This window comes from Dryas octopetala, chromosome 8 (assembly GCF_963921425.1).
Source record: "Dryas octopetala chromosome 8, drDryOcto1.1, whole genome shotgun sequence".
Classification (NCBI taxonomy): Eukaryota; Viridiplantae; Streptophyta; class Magnoliopsida; order Rosales; family Rosaceae; genus Dryas; species Dryas octopetala.
The window spans coordinates 13,183,500-13,210,072 of record NC_141373.1 but is presented as its reverse complement, the minus strand read 5'-3'; the positions used below and the strand labels follow the sequence as shown (position 1 = coordinate 13,210,072).

Below are 26,573 nucleotides of genomic sequence, written 5' to 3'. Positions count from 1 at the left end.
GTGAATAATATAAGTAGACCTCACAACTGATATTGGTTCACTATGGATAGTTAACAAAAAGCATGCCAAAATAATCATGTAATCTAGAGGAACATTACTAGCAAAACTCATTTATTCTTTGATAAGTTTGAGGTTCTAATCCAAACATATCATCCAAGGCTTGTTTATTTATAAGATTGAAGACAACGTACAAGAGTCCAAATTAATGATGGCAAAAAAAATTTGGTCATAAAATCTAAAGGTATTTTTTGGCTTAATATTATTTATTTATTTGTACACATCTTTGCTTTAATATATTAACTTGGCTTTGTAATAAGTGTATGAAACACATCAAGAAAAGACCCCGGGACATTAGGGGGAAAAAACCAAGCCAATCAGTCCCTTGCATAATCAAAACATTGGAGCCATGCATACATTGTTTTTTTCCCTTTTTTTATTAGGGGGAGAGGGATCGAGCTTAAATGCAGACATACACTAATAAAAAAACTCAATTGCATCTTTTCAAACAAGCCTTCTAGTTCTTGTGAGATAGTATATGGTTTTTAAAGATTGTCTCTATAATAATTTACTTTACTAGACAATACAAGATGCAATATATATTATTTTTACAGAATGACTACTATGAGGGACTAATTATGAGACATTGTTTTATAAGAGTCCTTAGATTAACCCAATTGCACATATAACATCATGCATACACATTTTATTATCCAATAACCTGTTTTAAATTACTAAACCTTAACAGGAAAAAAAAAAATCTCACCCAAAACCATTTTATTCCTTGTTATTTTTTGACCGTATCCGCCGACGAGTTCACCTCATACTCTCTGTAAAATAGGACTTGTAGAGGCTACATGTTAATTAGATTCTACTTTCTAGCATAAAGCCGACAAATCAGGTGTCATCTAATTAATCTAAGGGCGCGCTCTTATAAATCTATCTCCCATAGTCTATAATAATTAGTCTCTTATATTATCCGGATTCATTATTTTTGTATCGAACCACTTTTGAGAATCATGAATTTCTTAGATATCAATATACCAAATTTTGGATCAATTACACGTTACACCCTTGTTTGTTATTCATAAAATTTAAAGGTACAATTGACTTGGTTGCAACATAAAATTACTTCTCTACCAATATTAAAAGACTTGCACACATCTTTGGAGAAGGCCAAATCCATTTCCCCCCCTTACATAATCAAAACGGGGGATACATAAATTATATATTAAACATGAAAAAAGAGAATAAGTTGATTGCATCTTTTCAAGCTAAATTGAGTCAAACAAGGCTTTTGGTTATTGTAAGATAGTAGATGAGCTTTCAGCAAGAGATCTATAATAATATATTATTCTACGTACTAAAAAATGTATTATATATCATTACTTTGTAGTGAACCACTTTTGAGAATTATGAATAGCGTAGCTAACTATATAAAAAATTTTGGATGAATTAATTTACACTTTGTGACTTGTAGTTTAATCAAATTTCTTGGTATATATCTAACTTTTCAATCTGATAAATGTTACATTAATGTTTCCACATTGTTAACTCAATAATTATATAAAAAATTACAAATAAATCAATAAAATATTTAAAAATTTCATAATAGTCAAAATATAATTTGGGTTTCCATAGTGGTCACATTCACATATTTGCTAATTACATAATGAGTGAGGTTATACAGACCACCTTCAGCTGCTGCTGAGTTAACCGCCCTAACATATATATTTTGTCTAACTTTTTTTCTAGTTTACCCTTTATTGCAAAAACATGATGAAATCACCAAGATCCATTCAGTGATCATCTACCGAAACATCTAGCAATTTTCGGCAGATAAGTGTCGAATAAATACAAACATTTCGACAGATAACTGTCGAATGCCTTTTTCATTTCCATTTGGTGGTTATCCACCGAATAATCTACCAATGTTTAGCAGATTGTCAAATAACCATAAATATTTTGGTAGATAACTGTCGAATGATCTGACGAACAAAATTGAAATTTTTTGTTTTAAGGGTAAAATTGAAATTTTGAAATAAGGTGGTCAACTCAGTAGTTTTGGGTGGTTGGAATAGCACTGGCCTTACATAATAGTCAATGAGTCAGCCCAATTTGGGTGGCCCAATACTATTCCTAGTGTTAATTAAATTACTATCATATATGCCCTTTCAAAATATTTTGACTCAATTTTACACAGTCACCAAGTTTACAAAAGGTAACTATGTGACAATTTTTAAATTAAACAATGAAAATCATGTGATAGTTATCAATTAAAAAAAAATAATTGTGTGACAGTTACCAATTAAAAAATATAAAAAAGGTAACTTTCACACAGTTACCATTTAAAAAAAGTATGTGGTTATTATTGACAATAAATTATTGTGTGTGACCGTAACACCACGTGGCATGATGACGTGATGTTACCAATTCACTCAAATTATAACACGTGTCTAATAATTAATTGGAAAAATTAGAGTTTAGTCCTTCTAATATTTCTTATTTAGAAAAAAAAAACCTTATGACTTTTTTTTTCCAAATAAAGTCTTTATTTTTTTTAAATAAAGTTCTTAGACCATTGTCTTGTCAAAGAAATATGTCATTATTTTTTTTATTATTTGAGGGTATAGGGTACGGGTTCACCTCATACATTCCTAGAGTATAGAATGAGATTGTTGAGCCTAAAATCTTAGAGTTAAAACCTAATATAAAGCCGACAAACCAGAGTTTGAGAAAAAGTAAAAATATACTGCCGAACACTTGAAAATGATCGACAAGGGCTCGGCACTTAGTATGTGTGAAAAAATTAAAACTAATGAACCAATATTATGTAATATGGACTTGTTACAATATTATTGAAATTTAGTTAAAATTTTAAAAGTCAATTCTCGTTGTTATTTAGGCATTCATGTGGTGTATGCAATTGTCAATAACATGTTGATGTCCCATATTATATTTGTCCATGTGTCACTTTTAGACACATATCAAATTTCGATTTGGACTGACATGTAAAATCAATAGTTTTCATTGACGTATGTAGTTATTAAATTGGATATGATGCGTCAATTAGAGCAAATTATTGGTTCACATACTTGCCTATTTACTACATTTTTCAAGTTTGAATTGACACTGACACGTAATCAATTTAAAGTTATTGCGAATTACTCCTTCTATTAGCAGACCAATAGAAATTAATTTACAATAACATTTCAAAGGCATCGGTTATCTATAGCCTATTGGCCTCAAGTAAAACAGAAAAACAGAGAATAATAAATTGGTTATTTATATTAATTGTATACTCACATTTCAATTTTTTTTTTATTACAACATAATTTTGGAGGCGGCCATGACCTCCCTCAATCTCTATGATATGCCGGCCAATTAAGAATGTTGTAACTCTATGTCTGGTAAATCGCTGATCTAAATCATATTACTGAAAAATTTGACAACAAAAAATGTATACTTTAATTATTCCCTATGCAATCATTTCTCTTCTATCTTCAGGTTGAGTAGGTCTTGGAAAACTCAACATCAGTGATGAAGAGAAAATGAAAGTCCAGCTAGATCTCCAGATTTTGGTGGTAAAAAACAATCAAATGATGAAAATTTGCAGTCCACCAACAATGCATAAAAGAAGAGATCGAAGACCAAAAGAGTTGAGGATTTAATATATATTCAATCCTCTCCCTCGTGATGCTCTGTGGTGCATCATTCTTCCCCACCAAATTTCCGCAAGATCAGCTCAAGCAACCTCCGAGAACCACACAAGAACGAGCAGCCTCCATGTCCATCTTAGCTAACAAATTTACAATAGAATTACAAAGACATTTGTTATTCACAAGCCTTCGTAAAACACAACGAGAGAGAGAGAGAGAGAATATATTAGTTATTTAATTGAATTATCTACTTACATTTCAGACTTTCATGGAAGTAATGGATGGAGATTTGCTCTTTATTAAGCTCTATCCTTTGTCAAGGAGGTTGTGGTTTTCTATCTGGTAAATCATTGCTCCAATCATGTGGTTGTCCAGGGGCCATTGAAAGGCCACTATAATCATAAATGAGAATGGAAAATAACATTGAAGATCAGTATTATGCTCCATCAAACCCCTCAATCAACATTGAATATGTCTGAGGATGAAGCTGGCAACCCATCTTCTCCATGATGCTCACCAGCTCAGAGCAATTATTGACATAACCCCTCTTAACTAAACCATCCAGGAGAAGTTTCCAAGCTACTTCATCATAGTTATATCCACAACGAAGCATACTGCAGAAAATGGCATTTGCCTTCTCGTGATTCTGTTCATCAAAAAGTCCGCATATAAGCAACTTGCATGACTCCAGTGCTGGTAAATAACCATGCTCAATCATAGTATCCACCACCAATGCTGCCTCTCCATACACTTGCAACTCACAACAACAATTAAGAATACAATTACAAATATCCTCGCTGGGCGAAATTCCCATATCTCTCATATAACTATATAACCTTTGGGCTACTTCCAAGTTCCTCGCTTTGCAAAGTCCCATTATAAGCTGGCCAAAAGTGTTGGTATTGGGAGCACAACCATGTGCAATCATCTTCTCAAAGAGCTCTAAAGCAATTTCAAAATCCATTGTCTTCCACAAATCAGTAAAACCAACAAAGGAGACATTTGAAACCATATCAAGTCCCAGTATATCATTGTTGGTCTTAATCGACTTTCCATTTGAGAGATGTCTGATTAAAAAGTAATAGGTATGATGAGAAGGCTCGCAATCAGCATCAAACATGCGCTTAAGAACATCAAATGCACAATCTATTAATCCCATACGTCCATATCCATCAATTAAAAAAGTGTAAGTCACTGAATTTGGGGCAATTCCTTCTTCATTCATCTTAATCATCATCTTTTCTGCTTCTTGTATATTCCCTTTGCTGCAATATGCTTGAATAAATACACTGTAAGTAACTACACTAGGTTGGTTACTGACTGAAACCATCTCTTTGACAAGCCTATGAGCATGGTCAAAGTCACCTTTTTTCAGCACTTGGAAAATCAGAGTATTATACACACAGATGCTAGGCTTCACACCAGCACTTAACAGCTTTTGCACCACTAATGATGCTTCCATTACTTTCCTCTCTTTGCACAGCCCATCTATCAAGGCAGAGTAAGTATTTGAATCCGGCAAACAATCCTCAATAAGCATACTATCAAATAAAGAATGTGCATCATTGATTTTCCCAACCTTGCAGTAGCCATCAATTAAAGCATTAAATGTCACTACATGCGACTTGATGCCTTTTTCCTTGAGAGAATCAAACAGGACATGAGCTTCCTCTAATCTCCCCCTCTTACAAAGAGTGTCAATGAATACACAGTAAGTCTGCTTGTCAGGAACCAAACCACTATGTTCCATCAAATTAAGCAACCTATAAGCACTATCTAAATGACCTGCTTTACACTGCCCATGGATTAACGTGGTATATGTAACCAAGTCTGGTGAGAGGTTCTGTTCAAGCATCTTATTAAGAAGTGCCATTGCCTGGTGGACATTATTCCTTTTACAAAACCCATAAATCAATATGTTGAATGTGTAAGCATCTGGACAACAATTATTAGCTTTCATTAAAGAAAATACCTCAAATGCCGCCTCAACTGTTCCCCTCTTGCAATACCCATCTATCAATGCATTGTATGTGACAACACTAGGAACAAGCCCTTTCTCTAACATCCCGCTTAGCAACTTCCTAGCATCATCAAGCTTATTTTCCTTACACATGATAAGGATGAGCTCAGTATAAGTATAGCAATTTGGTTCGCAACCCTTCTCTTTCATCTCATTAAGTACATTAATCACTTCTGACTTCCTTCCTAATCTATACAATGCACGAATCAGAACAGTATATGTTGAAATATTTGGAAAACAATCATCCTCCCCCATGTGAGAGAACAACCTGAAAGCCTCATCATTCCGATCAGCCTCACAAAGACCATGTATTATATTAGTATACGAAAACACATCTGGCCGACAACTCTTATGGGGCATTTGCTTAAAAATCCTAAAAGCACTATCCACATCCTTATTCCTACAATGCCCCATTATCAAATGATTGTAGGTAATCGTATTGGGTCTGAGACCCGCCTTCACCATCTTATTGACATACAAGTCTGCCACAACCACATTGCCCAGTTTGCAATACGCATACACCATGGCATCAAACGTAAATTTATTCGGCACAATCTTATCATCCAACATTTCCAAATACAGAGTTTTCACATCTTCAATCGGTAAAAACTTAGACGGTAAGCGTAAAAGGAAATTGTAGGACCTGTCAGTGAGCTTGAACTGAAATTCATGATCGGGAGCACCGCGGTTCATCCGGCGCAAAAGGTCCAGCACGAAGCGGGTATCATCGGCCGAATTGCAAGCCTTAATCATCGAAATTCGGATTTTTTCCGCGGGGCGCAGCAAGCCATTGGAGAGCAGAATGTTGAGCAATGAGGAGTGGCAGTGGACGTTGTGTTTGTAGCCGGGTTTCTGGGCGATCCAAATGAAGAAGTCAAGGGCAGTACGAGGGTCCGGATTGAGGGCAAAGAGGGAAGAGACATGGGATGGGGATATGGAGGGGATTAGCTTTTTGAGAGAAGGGTGTTTTCGCCATTTGGGGTTGGAGAGGATCGTGAAGAGTTGGGAAGAGAGGTCTACGTTAGAAGAAAAGGACTTGAGAAGGAGGAGGAGGGGCTCCCTTGGGCTGATAATGGCCGTCGGTTTTCTGATGATGATCATCTTGGAAATCCGATGGGCGATGGCTGAGATGATAAGGAGATCAGAGTGGGAAAGACGGTTGTAATGGCACCGGTGCGACGGCGGAAGGTGGCCGGAAGAGGAAATGTGGGCCTAGTTGGGTCGGGTCTAGGACGTAAAAGGATCGCCAAGCTCTGCTTACGGCTAAGATGATGAGCTCTGCTTTCCGAGCTGCCACAATTTGCACTAATTATCGTTTGAACTCTTTGAAACTTGAAAGTAAATGTGAACCTTTTTTTTTTTTTTGGCCATAAGTAAATGTGAACTTCAAATGAGGGGATATATCATATATATGTGTTATCTCTAAAATTATAATGCGTTATAGACTTATAGTATTGTTTTCTAGTTGGATATATTCAGAGTGCTGCTATTTGCACACCCCAAAAGTTTAATTTGTGAAATAACCAAAAACACCCAAAATAAAATTACCCAAAACCCCATCCCTTTATCTTTCATTCCCTTTTCCCTGTCACAGCACCCCACCCCCCCTCCCAGTGAGGAACCATTGCCGACCATCCCAGCCCCGCTCCGGCCCTCCTCTCTCTCTCTCTCTCTCTCTCTCTCTCTCTCTCTCTCTCTCTCTCTCTCTCTCCTCTCTCCCTCTCTCTCTCTCTCTCTCCTTCCCTCTTACCCGCCGACCACCCCACCCCCATCCTCCCTCTCCTCTTTCTCTCTTCCTGAAACCCAACCCCGACCCCTCACTCTCTCTCTCTACAACTCTGAGCCCCTCCCCTTGCTGCACCACCTCCCCTTCTGCCATCCCTCTCCCCTCCCCCTGCCGCACCACCTCCCCCCTGCAACACTCCCCCTGCTGCACCACATCCCTCTGCAACACTCCCCTTCTGCCTTTGCACCCCTCCCCTTGGCGCACCACTTCCCCCTGCACCCATCCACCTCCCTCTGCACCATCTCCCTCTGCACCCCTGAACATCCAAAAAAAAAAAAATTATGCAGGTGGTTCGACGAAACCGGTGGTTTCATTCGGCAGGTAACCGCCGAATAGAATAGGATTGTTCAGTGGGTACCTACCGAATGAAACCATCGGTTTCGGCACTGGTCCGCCGAACCACTTGCAAAATTTTTTTTTTTCTTCTCCGACGAGTTGGGTAGGTTGGGTGGTCGGCGTGGTCTTGGCGGCTCTGCATGCATGTGTGCAAGTTGGGTAGGGGGGAGGAGCGAGGGAGGGGTGGGCTGTGTATGGAAGTTTGTGGTCTGTGGGGGTGGGCTGTGGGGGTGCGGCAGGGGGAAGGGAGGGGGATGGCAGAGGGAAGAAGAGAAATGGAAGGAGAAAAAGGAAAGGAGAGGGGGAGAGAGAGAAGGGAAGGGTTGAGCCGCCGGCAACCCCGCCGGCAATCTTTCCGGCGGTGGGGGTGGCTGATGGAAGTGTCGGGGTGGGGTGTGTGTTGTCTGGGTTTTGGGAGGGGTGTGTATAAGTTGGGATATTTTGGTAATTGGGAGGGGTGTGGATATGAGAAATGTTAATTGTGGGAGGAGTGTGGGGGTGTGAAGTAAGAAAAAGTGAGGAAAGGGTGTGCAAAAAGAAATTTAGGGGTGTGCAAATAGCAGCTCTCTATATTTATAGCTTAAAGCATTGTTAATAAATTCGTGTATTATATATTTATATGTGTGTGTGTATAATTTAAAAAAAAAAAAAACTTTCGTTGTCTGTACTTTTTATCCAAATATATTATACAGTGATGTATTAAGATAATACGCGCATTATCACGTATTTTTTAAAATTTAAAATTTAAAATTTTAAAAATATAGCCAAATTTTTTACCATATTTTTGAAGATATTATTTCATATAGTATATGTATGTATCTTTGTTGATCCTGTATATTACTATCTAAGAATTTTTAATCTTAATGATTGAAAAACATCTTAAATTACTCAAAAGAATACCCATTTAAATTACAAGAAAATTAGAATTAAATACTAAATCCCAATAATTTTTTGGTATAGCATAAAGACCATATAATATTTCAATTGAACTACCAAATTTAAATGTAGTTTTTTAGATTAGGTTACAAATATGTTGGCACCTTTGATTTGAGCCTTTTCTATTAGACATTTTTGTCCTTTGACCCATATATGATGGGTGTTAGTTAAAATTTATAAGGTTTTGACAAAATTGTCCTTGAGGCTTTTATATTATCTTGAAAATTTGCTAATGTTGTCTTAACTTCACATTTAGTTGTGACTGTACGATACTCACAACTTCAAATTTAATTGTGACTGAACAATAGTCACATCTAAGTTGTTAGACAGTCACAGTTAAGTTGTGACTTAATTGAATTTTTTGTTAGAGAAATTATATTACAATATAGAATAAATAGATGTCAAAACAATACTTTTACTCAAAATAATACATAATATAGTGGTGTGAGTTGTCTCTTTCAATTTACCAAGACAGTCACAGTTAAGTTGTGACTGAATTGATTTTTTTTTTTTATTACAATATAGTATAAATTAATGTAATATGTGTGATGTAATATTATTTTTATTTTTTTATTGTAGTGGCATGTAATGTAATATTTGTAAATTTTAATACCTTTTATTTTATTATTTTGTTTGACTTTTCAACTAATACCTAATTTAAAATGCTATTTAATTTTGGTACCTAGACTAAAAAGTTATTGAAATTTAATAGTTAAAATCAATGGACTTTTAAATTACTATCTAAGATTGCTTAGTTGCAATAGATTTACAATGAGTATGCAAAAATTAAATTCTTTTAGAAAAAATTCTAAAACCGAACCCAACACCGCGTGCATTGTGCCATACAATCTCCCTTACAGTCAACGTTGTAACCCAATACTCTTGGATTTCGAAGGAGAAGGTTTCGAAGAGACTTTCCCTTTATTCCCCATTCCTTTTCCAAGAGCTGCACATTGGTTTTCAACTCATGCTCAAGATTACATCCAAGAACTTCAGGAAATTTTTTGAGCAACTTACACAGGTCTTCATTAGAAAGGCTTAAACTCCTAAGGTAGTCAAGTTTTTCACTTACAATCTCAAATTTTGGAACTTCCTTTTTCCGTTCATCACCCCAGTACGGCGAATGAACCAGGCCAAATGCTTTTCCAAGTATCTTGTCACCCTCTTCAACACTGATACTAAATGCAGACAGAGCTTCCTGGCATGCTTCCCATGTCTTCCTGTCTTCATCAGTCAAAGTCATGTTATCAATTTCTGCAGTTGAATGTAATACCCATTTATTGGGAGAGAAACTTGGTGAGAAAGCTGCTCTGTTCAAATTTTGTGATGGACTATTCACATTTAGCAATCCGATATTTGGTGCAGCAGTTATAAGATCAGGCTGCAACAAGAATTATCAGAATACTTGTCAAACATACCAGGAACCTCAAAAAGAAGAATGAAATATTTTCAACGGTTAAATGCTAAAATTAGAAGCCATGTGCCTTTGGGCACAGAAGTATACAAATTTGAATAACTATAGTAATAATGACGAAAGTAAAATGTAGAAAAAGTTACAGTGTGAATAGAAATCCACCAGAAAACAGGTAAGAACTACTCTGTTGCCAAATTATCAAATGTATATACATTAGCAATTTGTTCTGCCACAATTTTTGTTTGTCACATGACATTGAATACATATGATGCTCTCCAAGGCTGTGTCTTCATTACATTTCAACTATCACAAAGTCTTTTACTTCCATAACATTTCAAAAATCACAAACTAACTGTTTAGTTTACTGAAGGAAATTTCATTTACCCTTTGTGGTTTTGCTCATTTTGACTTTCTAAAATTTGGTGATATAGAACAGTAAGGGTTTTCAAACAACATGTAGCAGGCCAGATCCAGGGGCCACGTATCCCCCAGGTGATTTTTTTTTTCGAACATTTAAATGTCCAGCTTTATAAGGATGCCTAAAGAATGTCCAAGTTGCTCAGTTTGAGAGCTATCCTAAAAGTTAAGAGCAAAGTTAATGATCACCTTGATGCTAAGAATCACTACAATTTTATTGTAAATGAGTAACAGTACATAAGTGAAGAAGCAATCACCAAATCTAGAATCAAATCCTCTACAACCAACAACAATACATCTTGTTGGGCAACAAACCAATGTGACCCAACTACTATTATAGCTCCTACATCGATATTGTCCCCAACTTAACAACCTAGGTCCACCATCCGAGTAGGGTGAGTCCCAGGGGACTCTCCAGGTGTAGGGTTTTTATCTCAAAAGGCCTAGGTGCTATTAGTAGTGGATCCCCAACTTATATATTGTAGATTGTTGTTTTACTTTTCTAATGTGGGATTTACTCCATCCACACCCATAACTTGGGTCGAGCCACAGAACCGTAACACATCTACACTCTACAGCACAGGACGATTTCTAAGTTCTCATTATTGTTCTCTTCACCGGGGCCCCCTCCCATTGCTACAGCCATAAGCTATGGCAACTCCAGCTCGCAACCATGGGGGACCAGATAAAGCTCACAGGACCGCATTATGAAAAAAAGAGTAAAATTTCTATCAATTTGTTAGATATTGAAGCCTACAAGATGCCCAAAATCTAACTCTTTGCCCTCAAAACCCTTTCTATTCTTGTCCAACCTAATGACCAAGAAAACTACCAAACACATACAATTCCACGAAACAATGGCCTTTTTCCCTCCACCTAAAGCGCAATGTTTCTTGATATATATAGATGCACTGGAAGAGGGAATCACCAAACTCAACCTTGTTTCCCAAAGCAGTTTATACCACAATCTAAAAGAGTGAAAGAAAGGATCAGCTCCTCTTTGCACGTAGTAGACCAATTAGGTGATAAGCTAAAACTATGCCTTTTATTTTGAATACCACCACAGTTATTTACTTTCCACGAGAAATAACCTAACCAAAAACGTGTCCCTTGCAAGGTATTTTAGCTTTCTAAATCATCACAATTGGTTTGAAAATAGAAAGAGATGGATCCTCAATCAATTGCCCAAAATAAGACTTGCATGAAAAAATGCTAGAGGATTAAATTTTCCAAGACCTGTCTAATCTAAATGCACGTAACATGAAACTTTCCCAATCACAGAGCACAAAACTCATCGACTTCAAATTATCCAAGTATCCAGAGATTGAGATTCCAACCCACTGGAACAGTCTGGCCAACAGAAGAGGGGTCAAAACCTAGCAGTAACAATCTAACATTCAAGTGGAAGAGAAGAGGGGACCGCAAAAGTAGCTAGGACAAGCGAAAAAACTCACCAACTCCAAAATCATTCGAGTTTCTAAGCTGATTTGAACATAAAGCATCAATCAATGCTTTTATAACAAATAAATCCATGAAAATTTTAAATTTTAAATGCTTCCTGGAAATGGTACTCACAGTAGAAAAGCGATAACGTGTTGCACAATCATGGGTCAGCAATGGAGAGGCTAAAGATTTTCCTAGCATCCCTGAACTGTAAAAAAATTAAAAAGATAATCAAGTAAAATGTCAATAAGGTCAGAAACATAAAAAGTAAGAATCTGACAGATGGTAAATGATATTGATATGCTGAAGAGAATAAAGGGAGGAAGAAAAGCAAAAGAGACACCAAAAATTATTTTTGTAATCATATGAAAACAAGCATTTAGTATCAGTGTTTCAAATGAACGCCTCATGGCCAGGCAGTAGAAAAACGCCTGAGGCTCTCACCTGTTCTACAAAAAGCATGAAAGCCTTTCTACGGAAGGCTTACGCCGGCATACGCCTCGTGACAGAATTACGCAAAGGCAGAAGAGGCGTAAGCCATTGAAGCATTCTTTGTTTTCTCTTTTCACTTTTTCTTCTTCTTCACTGTTCTAGTGTTATTTGGGTTGGTTTTGCAGCAATTATTTCATTATTTGGAGTTCTTCACATTTTGCTTTTGTTGAGAGCTATTCACTTATTTTCGCGTTGGTTTCGTTGCAATAATCAATCATGTCTTGTCGAATTTTATATGTTTTTTGGTTGAGTACTATGCTTGAATGAAAATTAATAGAAGTTTTTAACTATATTATATTTTTTTATCATAATAATTTCAGTACCTAAAGGTTTAGGCCTCAATGCGACAAGGCTTATGCCTCGCCTTGCAAGACGTACCCTTGCCTTATACCTCTGCATTTGAAAACACTGTTTAGGGCCAGTTTAGTATTGCTGTGAGAAAAAAACAGTTGTGAAGTAAAGTCAGCTGTAAAGTAAAGCAGTTGAGTGTTTGGTAAACTATGTTTTCAAAAGTGTTGTGAGTGCAAAAACAGTATCAAAGTATTTGGTAAATGTTAATATAAAAATGCTGTGACTGTGTATAATTACTAAAATGGACATGATGGTGAAAGTGCATTTCACTTATTTGTTTGGTAAAAATAATATGTTTTACTTGTTTTTGAAATTTTTGACTATAAATTTTTATTAGCATTAATTTTTCTAAGAACAACATTATTAAATAAGTATGCCTATTATTTTTTTAGGTATATTATAATTTTAATCCTATAAATAAAATATCATAATTAATTATCACAATATAAAATATAACTAATAATGAACATATTTTTTAATTTAAAATAAACAAATAAAAATCATAGAAATCAATGAGGGTATTATGGGTAAAATAAAATATTCATTGTTGCTGTGAGTCACTGCAGCTTTCAAAAACACCTAGAAACTTGCTTTCTGTTTTTGTTGTGGGAAGTTGAGAATTGTGGGAAAAATCAGTTTTTTATTTTTTTACCAAACACCAAAACTGCTGTAGGTGATTGAGAATTGTCATCCACAGCAGCTTTTGGGTCCTCAACCGCAATCTCAAACGGGGCCTTAGTATATTGATCCATCATATACATATAGTATCTTTCTCAAAATAGCAGAAATATTATACAAATATCACCGTGTGTACAGTAAAATCAACATTATAGAGACAATCAACCTTTTCCCATTATCTCAAACAGATTAAATTTTCTCGAATGAATATGCACAAACCAAAATGTAAATGGTGCTTGTTCAATTCAACTGACTATTTATCTAGGAAAAAAATAAAATAAAAGAGAGAATTGGGTCAGCTATATTAGTACATTTTATTTTTTTTCTTGCTTTATTGCTTCTTCCAAACTAGTTGAAATCTAAAATTGTTAGACTTTCCTTCAGTTTTGGGTAATAATAAATTTTGAAAAATGATGCTTAGAAATTTAGAATCAAGAAAATAACAAAAAATAACTGGGATTGCTGTTTGTTTGGTTAGCAGAAAGTTGATAGGAGAAAAGTACCTGCGATTAGGAAGATGATGTCAAGTTGGGCACCTGCGCCAAAGGGCGATTGAAGAAAGAGAGAGATCCTGATTACTGCCTGGTGGCTGCTTCTTAAGCAATGCGCGCCACAGATTTTTGGGAGGGATCAGCCGGTCAACTCTCCTCTTTGTCTTTGGCCTTGGTCGTCTTTTTTTTTTTTTTTGTCTTTGGCCTTTGTCCTTTTAGTTTAAAAAGAAAAATGGATTCTAAACTTTTTAGGGAGGGATGAAATTCTATATGTACCCTTTTAATTGCTCTTAATACTCTTCATCCAAAAATTTTCACCTAAACTTCTTATTTTACCCTTATTCAAAAAAAAAAAAAAACCAAAGTCGAATAGGTTCATCAATTTTAATTACTAAATTTCAATAATTTTTTAGTTTATGTATCAAAATTAAATAACATTTTAGATTAGGTACTAGTTGAAAAGTCAAACAAAATAATAAAGTAAAATGTATTAAAATTTACAAATATTACGTTACATGCCACTACAATAAAAAAATAAAAATAATATTACGTCATAAATATTACATTAATTTATATTATATTGTATTAAAAAAAATCAATTCAGTCACAACTTAACTGTGACTGTCTTGGTAAATTAAAAGAGATAACTCACACCACTATACTATGTATTATTTTGAGTAAAATTTTAACCTCTATTTATACTATATTGTAATATAATTTCTTTAAAAATAATTCAATTAAGTCACAACTTAACTGTGACTGTCTCACAACTTTGATGTGACTATCGTTCAGTCACAACTAAATTTGAAGTTATGAGTGTTGTACAGTCACAACTAAATGTGAAGTTGAGACTACATTAGCAAATTTTCAAGATAATATAAAAGCTTCAAGAGCAATTTTGTCAAAACCTTATAAATTTTAACTAACACCCATCATATGTGGGCCAAAGGCCAAAAATGTCAAATGTAAAAGGCTCAAATCAGATGGGCCAACATATTTGTGACCTAATCTAAAAAACTACATTTAAATTTGGGCAAATTACACAAAAGTACCTCAACTAACCACCCTAATTCACTTGAGTACCCTAATTAAAAAAAGTTGCTCAGAGGTACCTCAATTACTGATTTTGCACACCCAGGTACCTCCGTCAACTTTTCCGTCTGAGGACTGTTAACTGCCTACGTGGCGTGCTGATATGGTTTTTAAAAAATGCCACGTGGACAAAAAAATAATAAAAAATTAAAAAAACTTTAAAAAATGAAATAATTATTTTAAAAACTAAAAAAAAAAAAAAAAACCAGCAACCCAGCATCCCCGATCCCTCCTCCCTCCGCCTCCCCCCGTCGGCCACCCAACCCACCCACCTCCCTCCCCCTCTACAGCCACTAGCTTCACCCCTCCCCTTCCCTTTCCCACCACCTTCACTGCAGATCGCGTCGGCCACCCAATTAACCAGCGTCGAGCCCTCCTCCCTTTTTATCTTCTTCTTCTGCAAACACCTCCAGCCATGGCTACAAATATGAGGGACCAGATTGAAGTCTGAGAACTGAATCTAGCCCTGCCCCTCCCTTCCTCGCTCAGCCAAGCCCCCTCACCAAGCCCCAGCCCCAGCCCCGCCTTGCCCAGATCTGCTCGCCGCGCCCAGCCTTGCCCCGATAAGCCGCGCCCAGCCTTGCCCCGACAAGCCACGCCCAGCCTTGCCACGCTCAGTCGCTCCCAGCTTTGCCACACCCAGCAGCGCCTAGCCTTGCCAATCTTTTTGTCTGATGGTGGGTCACTGAATTGGGTGGCCGACGCGGGGGATGAGGGCTCCGGGCTGGGGTTTCGGAGAGAGAGAGAGAGAGAGAGAGAGAGAGAGAGAGAGAGAGAGAGGCGGGGAAAGAGAGGGTGGGTGGCTGGGGTCGGTGACAAGGTGGCTGGGGTCGGAGGGGTGGGTGGGTCTCGGAGGGAGGGGTGGGAGGCGGGGGGAGGGGTGCTGCAACAGTGCTCCATTTTTTCTTTATTTTTTTAGTTTTTTTAATTTAATTATTGTGTTTTTAATTTTTTTTAGTTTTTTAAAATAATTATTTCATTTTTTAAAGTTTTTTTAATTTTCTATTATTTTTTTGTCCACGTGGCATTTTTTAAAAATCATATCAGCACGCCACGTAGGCAGTTAACAGTCCTCAGACGGAAAAGTTGACGGAGGTACCTGGGTGTGCAAAATCAGTAATTGAGGTACCTCTGAGCAAATTTTTTTAATTGGGGTACTCAAGTGAATTAGGGTGGTTAGTTGAGGTACTTTTGTGTAATTTGCCCTTTAAATTTAGTAGTTCAATTAAAATATTATATGGTTTTTCATGTTATACCAAAAAATTATTAGGATTTGGTAATTAATCCTAATTTTCTAAAGTCGAATTACTTCACCCAACACCCACCCGACCCCCGCACCGGCGGGCCACTAGCGAAGCTGATATATAGGCCCACAAGGGTTACTTGACTGTCAAACTAAATGATACTAAAAGGTCACACATATTTATATGTAATGAGACACAAAGGAGTTATAAAATTAATTAATTTGTTTGGACTATTTAATTGTATTATGGCCCATGTATTTAATTATCTCATAATTAAGGTCTAGTGTATGTTGTCACATTTAAATGTGAAAGGAGAATTTAACCCGGTGACTTTTTTGGCAAGGCCTATTGCTTTTATAAGGATGCTGCTATTTAGTCTCAACTAATTGATTAATGTCTCTAACAATTTAATAAATATGTAAAAAAATTTATCACAAATAGTCTCTTAAGTTTCACCAAAACATCAATTTATTTGATCCTTAAAGTGTAATTTCACTTAATGTCATCTCTCATCTTTGTCACCGAACATCAATTTGGTCTCAACGTCTACTTTTGTTTAATTTATAGTTTAAAATACTATTTTTTCAAGGGCAAATATGTCTTAACACCCCCTTTAACACACTTTGAAAATTCGTCAAAAATATCTTGGGACACGAAAAAATTCTCCAAAAATTCTTACGGACTCATCTTGACTATTACTATTTTAAATGGGATAAAATTATGAAATTGACGTATAGTACTTTCTAGAAATTTGGAATTCTCAAACTAATTTCTAAACAATTAAAATAAATTTTTGTTTTAATTTGACCTATATAAAAATAGTACTAGTCAAGACGAGTCTGTAGAAAGTTTCGGAGGATTTTTTCGAGTCCCAAACTATTTTTCGCAAATATTTAAAGTGTTTAGATAAAGACATATTTGCCATTGAAAAAATAGTATTTTAAACAAAAAATTAAACATAATTGGACGAAGAGATTAAATTGATGTTTGAGTAAAAATTGAGGGACTATTTATGATAAAAAAAACTAAAATGTAAATATATATTTGTTCATAATGTAAATTGATATTAATATTTATGATAAAGACATATTAATATTTTTCTTAAAAAAAAAAAAAAAAAAACTCATTTCAACCAAACCCCTTGTCCATCCCCACCAGCAGCAACCTCATCCCCCCGCCACCTCCCTCTAGTCCGCGAACAGCCCTTCATCCTATCACCTCACCATATAAGGCCTTCCACTATGCTGCCGGATTGTGTGACCCAAAACCCATTTTGGGCCACAAATCGGTCACACCCTAACACTATGGGCCGGAAAGTGTGACCCAAAAGAGGGTGTAACCCAAAGTGTAACCCAAAAGAGGGTTTCAGTGTGACCCATTTTGTGGTGTGACCCAAATCAACTTTATCAGCCCACGTGAAGGAGAGAGAAACCGGAGCTGGGTGAAGAGAGAGGTGGGCCCCGCGCCTGTTGCTGCTGAAGTCATTGTCGGCTGCTGCTGCTGACGCACGTGACGCCTGGCTTCCTCGGTTGCAGCGCATGGCTTCCTCGGCGCTTGACGCGTGGCTGGCTGGTTGACTCACCAACGGTCCAGATGAGATGACCGTTGGTGATCAACGGCTGCTGCGTTTTGCCATATTTTTTTTTTTTTTTAGATGGGCCGGAAATGGATCAAAGGCTGAGATTAATGGACCGTTGATAATCAACGGTCCAGATCGGCCATATCCTTTTTTTTTTTAACAAATATTTAATAAATCATTTAAAATAGATATAATATCCGAAAAATTGCCAAAAAATTTCGAAAAAATTTTAAAAAATTCCCCAAACCCTCCAACAGCTATATTTTCAAATGGGTCTATATATATCACACAACACTCATATGGTTTCATCACAATTTACAACCTTTGTTTACCAAATTTACACAAATTTTTTTTTTCTTTGTCATGGCTCCAAGAGGAAGTGCTTGGGTGGTAGCTGAAGATGAAGCCCTAGTGATGGCATACCTAGAGAGGTCTCCCGACGGTTGTCTTGGTGCCCAAATTAGAGCCGCCATGCTTTGGGAACAAATTTATGAAATTTTCAAGCGTAACATGGGGGGTGAAACAATTCGTAAGGTTGGCGGTATTAAAGCACGATTCAAAGATATTGCGCGTGATTGCAACAAATTTTATGCTTGCTTATTGGAGGCCGAGCGAATGCGTGCAAGCGGTGCAAATGATGCCAATGTGGTAAGTTTTTATGCATTTATATATTTGCATGATTATTTTTTGTTTTATCCAATTATCAAGCATATTTATATATTTGTATAATTATTATATGTTTTGTTTATAAATGAAGCATATTTATATAATGGTATTACTATTTTATTGTTTTGTATATGTATCAAACATATTTATATATTTGTATGATTATTTTTTGTTCTGTTTATAAATGTAGCATATTTGTATAATGATATTATTATATTGTATTTTCACTATTTTGTTTATCTATCAAGCATATTTATATATTTGTATGATTATGGTTTTTGTTTTGTTTATAAATGTAGCAAATTTACTATTTATTTAAGTTATGTTTGCATTTCCACAAGAAAATTTATATATTTTAATTTTTATTTTATTATTGTAGTTTACGCAAGCACTTGAAGGCTTTCGAAACAAGACTGGATTCAAGTTTCCATGGGTGCACATTTGGAAAAAAATAAAGGAAAGTGCAAAGTATGCTGCCGTTCATGCTCCTGTTCGGGTTAGTGATTCAGAGACCCCCGCCACCGACGATGCCGACACTCCCGCCGATGATGATCCCGAGGAGACCGATCCAGTCATACCACTTGGCGAGGACGAAAACCCACCACCATTCCAACCAATAAGTTCCTCGCGGCCAAGGCCACCAGGGAGAAACCATGCAAAACGGGCCAAGGCAGCCGAGCCCGTCCAAACTCATATGGTTGAGGCAGTAGATCATTATAATGAAAATTCAAGGATTTTCATACAAACGAGAGTTGACAGAGAGCGTGCAAGGAGTGAAAGAGACGCCGCAAAGGAAGCAAGAGAAAGGATGAGGATCGAGAGGCAGCTAGAATGGGAAGAACAAAATATTATGGGCCAAGACCTTTCCAAAATGAATGATGGGCAACGGATGTATTGGGAGCAAAAGATGGCTGAAGTCATTGCAAGAAGGCAAATGCGTGCTAACCACCATTCGGAGTGCACTCCATCTGGATACTACCCGGATCTTTCCAACCTCACTCACTCAAACCAGGGGTACCCGCCTAATAATTAGAATTAGACCTTGCTCTTTAATTATGTTTTTTAGTTTGAATGTTAATCTTGTTTTAAATTATGTTTGCTCTTTAATTGTATCCTTTAATTTGAACGTCAATCTTGTTTTAAGTCATGGTTTGCTATTTATTCAATTCATGTTTGCATTTCCACCCAACATTGGATTCTCCCTTATTAACCACAGACTGATGCATGCTTTACAGTAGACAAGACTGATGCATGCTTTACAGTAGACAAGACTGATGCATGAAATGACTACACCATCATAAAGCAAATGAATGTGGACCATTCATTCCTTATCTCAAATGCAAGTGGTTTCAGTATAAATACCACTATATTTACCATGTTACACTCAATCTTATTTCAGGATCATTTCTCATTCCATAAACACCCAAATGAATACTTTGTATGTGTATTCATCCTCCTCCTCGTCTTCGGACTCTGATGCTGAATGGGATAGGGAAGAGGATGGAAGGGAGATGGTGGGTAAGTTGATTGTCTCAATGGGTCATACCGTCGTCGCCGGTACACCAAGGCATGGCGGTACTTCTTCAAATCGCTGGTACACACACCGGAATCGAGAAGCCGCCCACGAACGTCTCATGGACAACTACTTCATCCCCTCGCCAATCGAGGACACCGTGACTTTCCGCAGGCGATACCGCATGCACCAACCGCTATTCAATAGAATTCTCGAAGCGGTTTGCCTCCAGGATGAGTACTTCCGGCCAACAGTTGATGCCGTCGGTAGAGTGGGTTGCACACCTCACCAAAAGGTGACTGCAGCACTGTGGGTGATGGCATACGGCATTCCATATGATTTGGTCTCAGAGTCAATGACCATTAGCCAAACCACCATACGACAGTCATTCTTGAAGTTCGTGAGAGCCATCACTGACGTCTTCGGACCAGAGTATCTCCGGAGGCCTACCCCGACCGATTTGAGGAAACTTTTGCGAAAGGGGAGCCGTAGAGGATTTCCAGGTATGATTGGTAGCTTGGATTGCATGCATTGGGTATGGCAAAATTGCCCAATGGCCGAGCAAGCTGTGTACCGTGGGCATTATCGTGTCCCAACAGTTATCCTTGAAGCCGTTGCTGGGTACGACACGTGGATATGGCATGCAAATTTTGGTATACCTGGGTCGAATAATGATATCAATGTGCTGGACTGTTCTCATCTCTTTGATGATATGATTTCCGGCCGAAACCACAGGGTGAAATTCACTGTGAATGGGATAGAATACACCATTCCATACTTTCTTGCAGATGGGATCTACCCTCAATGGTCAACTCTTATCACTACATTGCACAGTCCTGTTCTTCCCCACCATAAGTTGTTTGCCGCTCGACAAGAGGGATACAGGAAGGATGTGGAGAGGGCGTTCGGAATTTTAAAAGCCCGGTGGCAGATTATAAAACGACCTGCTCGTTATTGGCGTCCGATTGAGCTTGGGTATATCATGAAGGCGTGCATAATATTGCACAATATGATCGTGGAGGATGAGCGCCCTGAGGATGACGGTAGGGATGACCCAATAGACCCAGAAGCGAGCACTAGAAGGGCAGAAGCTGAATAAGAAGGTGTAGAACCATGTCCGACCGGTGCCGCTCCATCATCATTACCTGAGATGAATGTTCGTCGGAATTTGCTTAGGGACCGAAATGTCAACGAATCCCTAAAAACTAATTTGATTGAGCACATCTGGATCCGAGAGGGGAACCCACCACTTGCCCCAACATATTGACCGAATAAGAAGTTCGATTTATTTTCTGTCATGTCGAATGTAGTTGTTGTTGTTGTTTTTTCTTTAAATCCTCGTATTGTTCTTGTTTTTTCTTTTAGTGATCATGTTGTACTTGTTTTTCCTTTAAATCATCGTGTTGTTTTTCTTGTTTGTGGTTGTTGAAGTCCCGATGTTGTAAGGCTTATGTTGTCTAATTTATGAAATTTTCTTATTTTAAATATATTCAATATTGACCTTATTTAAAAGATCTCATTAAAATAAGATCACTAGAATCATTTTTATTATACTTTAAATTTAAAATTATCAATTAAATATCACTTAATCAATATTAGGCATATTTTAAATATGTATAAAACACTGTGACCCAAAATGGGTCACAGCACCATAAATGTGAGAATTGGGTCACAGCACTATTTGTGACCCAAAATGGGTTTTGGGTCACAAAAAATGGATTTACCATAGTGGAAGGCCTAAGACCAACAACTCTCCATATATATATATATATATCTCTCTCTCTCCCATTTTCGCTCCCTTACTCTCTTCCTTTCTCGATTTGCAGAACCACCAGAGCAAGGGTGGTGGACCTGTGTCCGACCTTCCTCTTCTCCTTCCTATAGCAAAATAAATACAACCCAATTCGATTTGGCGTTCATTGTACCAGTGTCCGACCTTCCTCTTCTCTTTCCTGTGGCAAAATAAATACAACCCAAGTCGATTTGGCGTCCATTGTAGCATATTGGAGAGAGAGAGAGAGAGAGAGAGAGAGAAATAAGGAACATAAAGAGAGAGATGATGTCGACTAGACATTCACATTTTGGCATCATCGTCTTCAACGCCACCTTGCCATTGGCAGCCATCTCCGACATTTTTCTCCTGTACAATCACATTTTGTGAAGTTGGGTTCTCTATTTTGCAGATTTAGGTTCAAGTTTAAGCTTGTAAATATTGAAAAAATAACAAGTTAATAAAAAAGTTGTGATTGTTGGAGAGTTACAGTTAAATTTGTAGAGAAAAAAATGTCTGCTGAGCACTTGGCATTGTTCACCGAGTGCTTGGTAAACAGTGCCGAGTGCTCCGTAGAATTATATTTTTAAAAATTTGTACATAAATCGAAATTTAGTATATAACATAAATGTTTTGATAATTAAAATGAAAAAATATTAAAATTTGGTACTTAAAGTCAATGAACCCTAAACAAAAAAGTTGTTATTTTATGGTGAAAAAGTCAATTAACATACATAGCGCGTGTTAAGGGGCTAGTATTATACTAAGGGTGCCGCTATTTAGCCCCAACGAATTCATCAATAGCTCCAACAATTTAATAAACATATAATTTTTTATTTTATTCTAATGTAAATTGACAAATAAAGACATATTAGTTATTAAAAAAAAAAAAAACAAACATGATTTCTATACCCAACTCCCAACCATGTAGTACCATTCTTTTCTAATTAAAAATTAAAAAACAAAAAATATTATTAAAAAAAAAAAAAGCACATCATCCCATCACCATTGAAGATGTGAGAGCCTTGCTAGTGGCTTATAAGAGTTTGGTCTACTTCTCCCATTACCAATTAGTTTTGAGATGAATGTCTAGATTTCTTCATGGTATCAAAGCAGGTTATCCACGTGATGCGCCTAACGGCCACACGTGCTCCCACATCACCCAATATAAATTGTGAGGGCCTTGCTAGTGGCTTTATAAAGGTTTGAACTACTCCTCTTATTGCCAATTAATTTTAGAATGAATACCTAAATTTCTTCAAGTCCAAGCCCTCGCCCGCCACCCTCTTCATCCCGTCACCTGGCCAACAGCCCTCTCTCTCTCCCTCACTCTATTCCTTTCCCAATTTGAGAACCATTAATTCGCCCTCTAATCGGACCTCCACCAAAGCCAAGTTTACTAGGCCCAATTCAAATTTTATTGGGTTGGATTAGTCTGTTGAGCTCATTAGCTTGGTCGGGTTGAGTGAAATCCAATCAATAACTTTGGGTCGATTAGTGGGTTGAGCTCTAACCTATTCCAATTAATTCCCACCCAAATCCAGCCTTAAATGGATTGCCAACTTTTTTAATTGAATACAATTGAAGTTGGCAATCCTAGAAAAACAGAGAAACACACAGAACTGTGGCACAATTTACATATATTCTTACACAGAAGTAGATAACCCTTTTTACTTTAATCCTTCTTTTTAAGTTGACTCTTTTGTGGCATGCTTTTGGCCCTCTATCAAGAAAGTGGCAGAGGCTACCTCAGATGCCCAACGTAATTTATGAAGAAGAATCTAGTAAAGTACGTCTTGATGATACGAATTGCAGGGGTGGCGGCTGCAGGGGTTGAATCCGGTGGTGATGTCGTTGGGGTTGGGAGGAGATGGTGATGGTGATGGTGATGGTGTAGGGTGTTTTTGTTGAGTATAGAGAGTAGCTAGATTAGGTGAGACTCTGAGATGTGGTGTTGGGTTTTAGTAAGGGTAATTTGAGAAAATTTGAGTAACCTAAATATATTTACCCAAAAAAAAAAAAAGAACAAGTAACCCAAATGACACATAGAATTTGTTAAAATACCAAAAAAGAAAAATATAAGAAAATAACATAAAAAAAGATACAGGTATGACGAAATGAAACTTCAGATATTAAATATATACTTGCGTCATGACCTTCAAAAATACTTGTACACTTTGAGTAGGTACTACAGCTACAAACAGCCTCTGGAATATCCATGTGTACACCAAAATTCAAGAGCAACAAGAAAATGGCCACTTTCATCATAAATAAGAACCATCAATCCCCTCAATCAACATCGAATATGTCTGAGGATGAAGCTGGCAACCCATCTTCTCCATTAAGCTTAGCAGCTCAGAGCATTTATTGACATGACCCCTCTTAACTAAACCATCCAGGAAAAGTTTCCAAGCTACTTCATCATAGTTATATCCACAAAGAAGCATACTGCAGAAAATGGCATTTGCCTTCTCGTGATTCTGTTCATCAAAAAGTCCACATATAAGCAACTTGCATGACTCCAATGCTGGTAAATAACCATGCTCAAACATAGTGTCCACCAGCAATGCTGCCTCTCCATACACTTGCAACTCACAGCAACATTTAAGAATAGAATTACAAATATCCTCGCTGGGTGATATGCCCATATCTCTCATATGACTATATAACTTTTGGGCTACTTCCAAGTTCCTCGCTTTGCAAAGTCCCATTATAAGCTGGCCAAAAGTGTTGGTATTGGGAGCACAACCATGTGCAACCATCTTCTCAAAGAGCTCTAAAGCAATTTCAAAATCCATTGTCTTCCAAAAATCAGTAAAACCAACAAAGGAGACATTTGAAACCATATCAAGTCCCAGTATATCATTGTTGGTCTTAACCGACTTTCCATTTGAGAGATGTTTGATTAAAAAGTAAAAGGTATGATGAGAAGGCTCGCAATCAGCATCAAACATACGCTTAAGAACATCAAATGCACAATCTATTAATCCCATACGTCCATATGCATCAATTAAAAATGTGTAAGTCACTGAATCTGGGGCAAGTCCTTCTTCATTCATCTTAATCATTACCTTTTCTGCTTCTTGTATATTCCCTATGCTGCAATATGCATGAATAAATACACTGTAAGTAATGACACTAGGTTGGTTACCGACCAAAAGCATCTCATTGAAAAGCCTATGAGCATGGTCAAAGTCACCTTCTTTCAGCACTTGGTTAATCAGAGTTGTATAAGCACTGATGTTAGGCTTCACACCAGCACTTAACAGCTTTTGCACCACTAATGATGCTTCCATTACTTTCCTCTCTTTGCACAGCCCATCTATCAAGGCAGAGTAAGTATATGAATCTGGCAAACAATCCTCAATAAGCATTCTATCAAATAAAGAACGTGCATCATTGATTTTCCCAACCTTACAGTAACCATCAATTAAAGCATTAAATGTCACTACATCCGACTTGATGCCTTTTTCCTTGAGAGAATCAAACAGGGCTTGAGCTTCCTCTAATCTCCCCCTCTTACAAAGAGTGTTGATGAAAATATTGTAAATCCACTCGTTAGGAACCAAACCACTATGATTCATCAAATTAAGCAACCTATAAGCACTATCCAAATAACCTGCTTTACACTGCCCATGGATTAACAAGTTATATGTAACCAAGTCTGGTGAGAGGTTCTGTTCAAGCATCTTATTAAGAAGTGCCATTGCCTGGTGGACATTATTCCTTTTACAAAACCCATAAATCAATATGTTGAATGTGTAAGCATCTGGACAACAATTATTAGCTTTCATCAAAGAAAATATCTCAAATGCCGCCTCAACTGTTCCCCTCTTGCAATACCCATCAATCAATGCATTGTATGTGACAACACTAGGAACAAGCCCTTTCTCTAACATCCCGTTTAGCAACTTCCTAGCATCATCAAGCTTATTTTCCTTGCACATGATACTGATGAGCTCAGTATAAGTATAACCATCTGGTTCGCAACCCTTCTCTTTCATCTCATTAATTACATTAATCACTTCTGATTTCCTTCCTAATCTATACAATGCACGAATAAGAACAGTATATGTTAAAATATTTGGAAAACAATCATCCTCCCCCATGTGAGAGAACAACTTGAAAGCCTCATCAATCCGATCAGCCTCACAAAGACATGTATTATATTGTATACGAAAACACATCTGGCCGACAACTCTTATGGGGCATTAGCTTAAAAATCGAAAAGCACTATCCACATCCTTATTCCTACAATGCCCCATTATCAAATTATTGTAAGTAATCGTATGGGGCTCAAACCCGCCTGCACTATCCTATGACATACAAGTCTGCCTCAACCACATTGCCCAGTTGCAATAAGCAAATACCATGGAATTAAACGTATATATATCTGGCGCAATCTTATCATCCAACATTTCCAAATACAAAGTTTTCACATCTTCAATCGGTAAAAACTTAGACAGTGAGAATAAAAGAAAATTGTAGGACCTGAGAGTGAGCTTGAACTGAATTCATGATGAGGAGCACCGCGGTTCATCCGGCGCAAAAGGTCCAGCACGAAGCGGGTGTTCGGCGGCCGAATTGCAAGCCTTAATCATCGAAATTCGGATCTTTTCCGCAGGGCCCAGCAAGCCATTGGAGAGCAGAATGTTGAGCAATGAGGAGTGGCAGTGGACGTTGTGTTT

General features: G+C 37.2%; 2 protein-coding genes and 1 pseudogene across 2 annotated transcripts; all 3 read right to left on the bottom strand.

Moving 5' to 3' along the window:
- Positions 1–3,403: 3,403 nt before the first annotated feature.
- Positions 3,404–7,031, bottom strand: LOC147277381 (uncharacterized). Its single transcript, XM_086254342.1, has 2 exons — positions 3,912–7,031; positions 3,404–3,796 (listed from the first exon to the last, which is right to left on the bottom strand). Exon 1 carries the CDS (start codon positions 6,775–6,777, stop codon positions 4,093–4,095), a length of 2,685 nt encoding a protein of 894 aa, XP_086110468.1. The 5' UTR covers positions 6,778–7,031; the 3' UTR covers positions 3,404–3,796; positions 3,912–4,092.
- Positions 7,032–9,446: 2,415 nt separating this feature from the next.
- Positions 9,447–14,184, bottom strand: LOC147277380 (Mitochondrial transcription termination factor family protein). Its single transcript, XM_086254288.1, has 3 exons — positions 14,033–14,184; positions 12,141–12,216; positions 9,447–10,115 (listed from the first exon to the last, which is right to left on the bottom strand). Exons 2-3 carry the CDS (start codon positions 12,207–12,209, stop codon positions 9,543–9,545), a joined length of 642 nt encoding a protein of 213 aa, XP_086110414.1. The 5' UTR covers positions 12,210–12,216; positions 14,033–14,184; the 3' UTR covers positions 9,447–9,542.
- Positions 14,185–24,004: 9,820 nt separating this feature from the next.
- Positions 24,005–26,570, bottom strand: LOC147277379 (uncharacterized; annotated as a pseudogene).
- Positions 26,571–26,573: the final 3 nt, after the last annotated feature.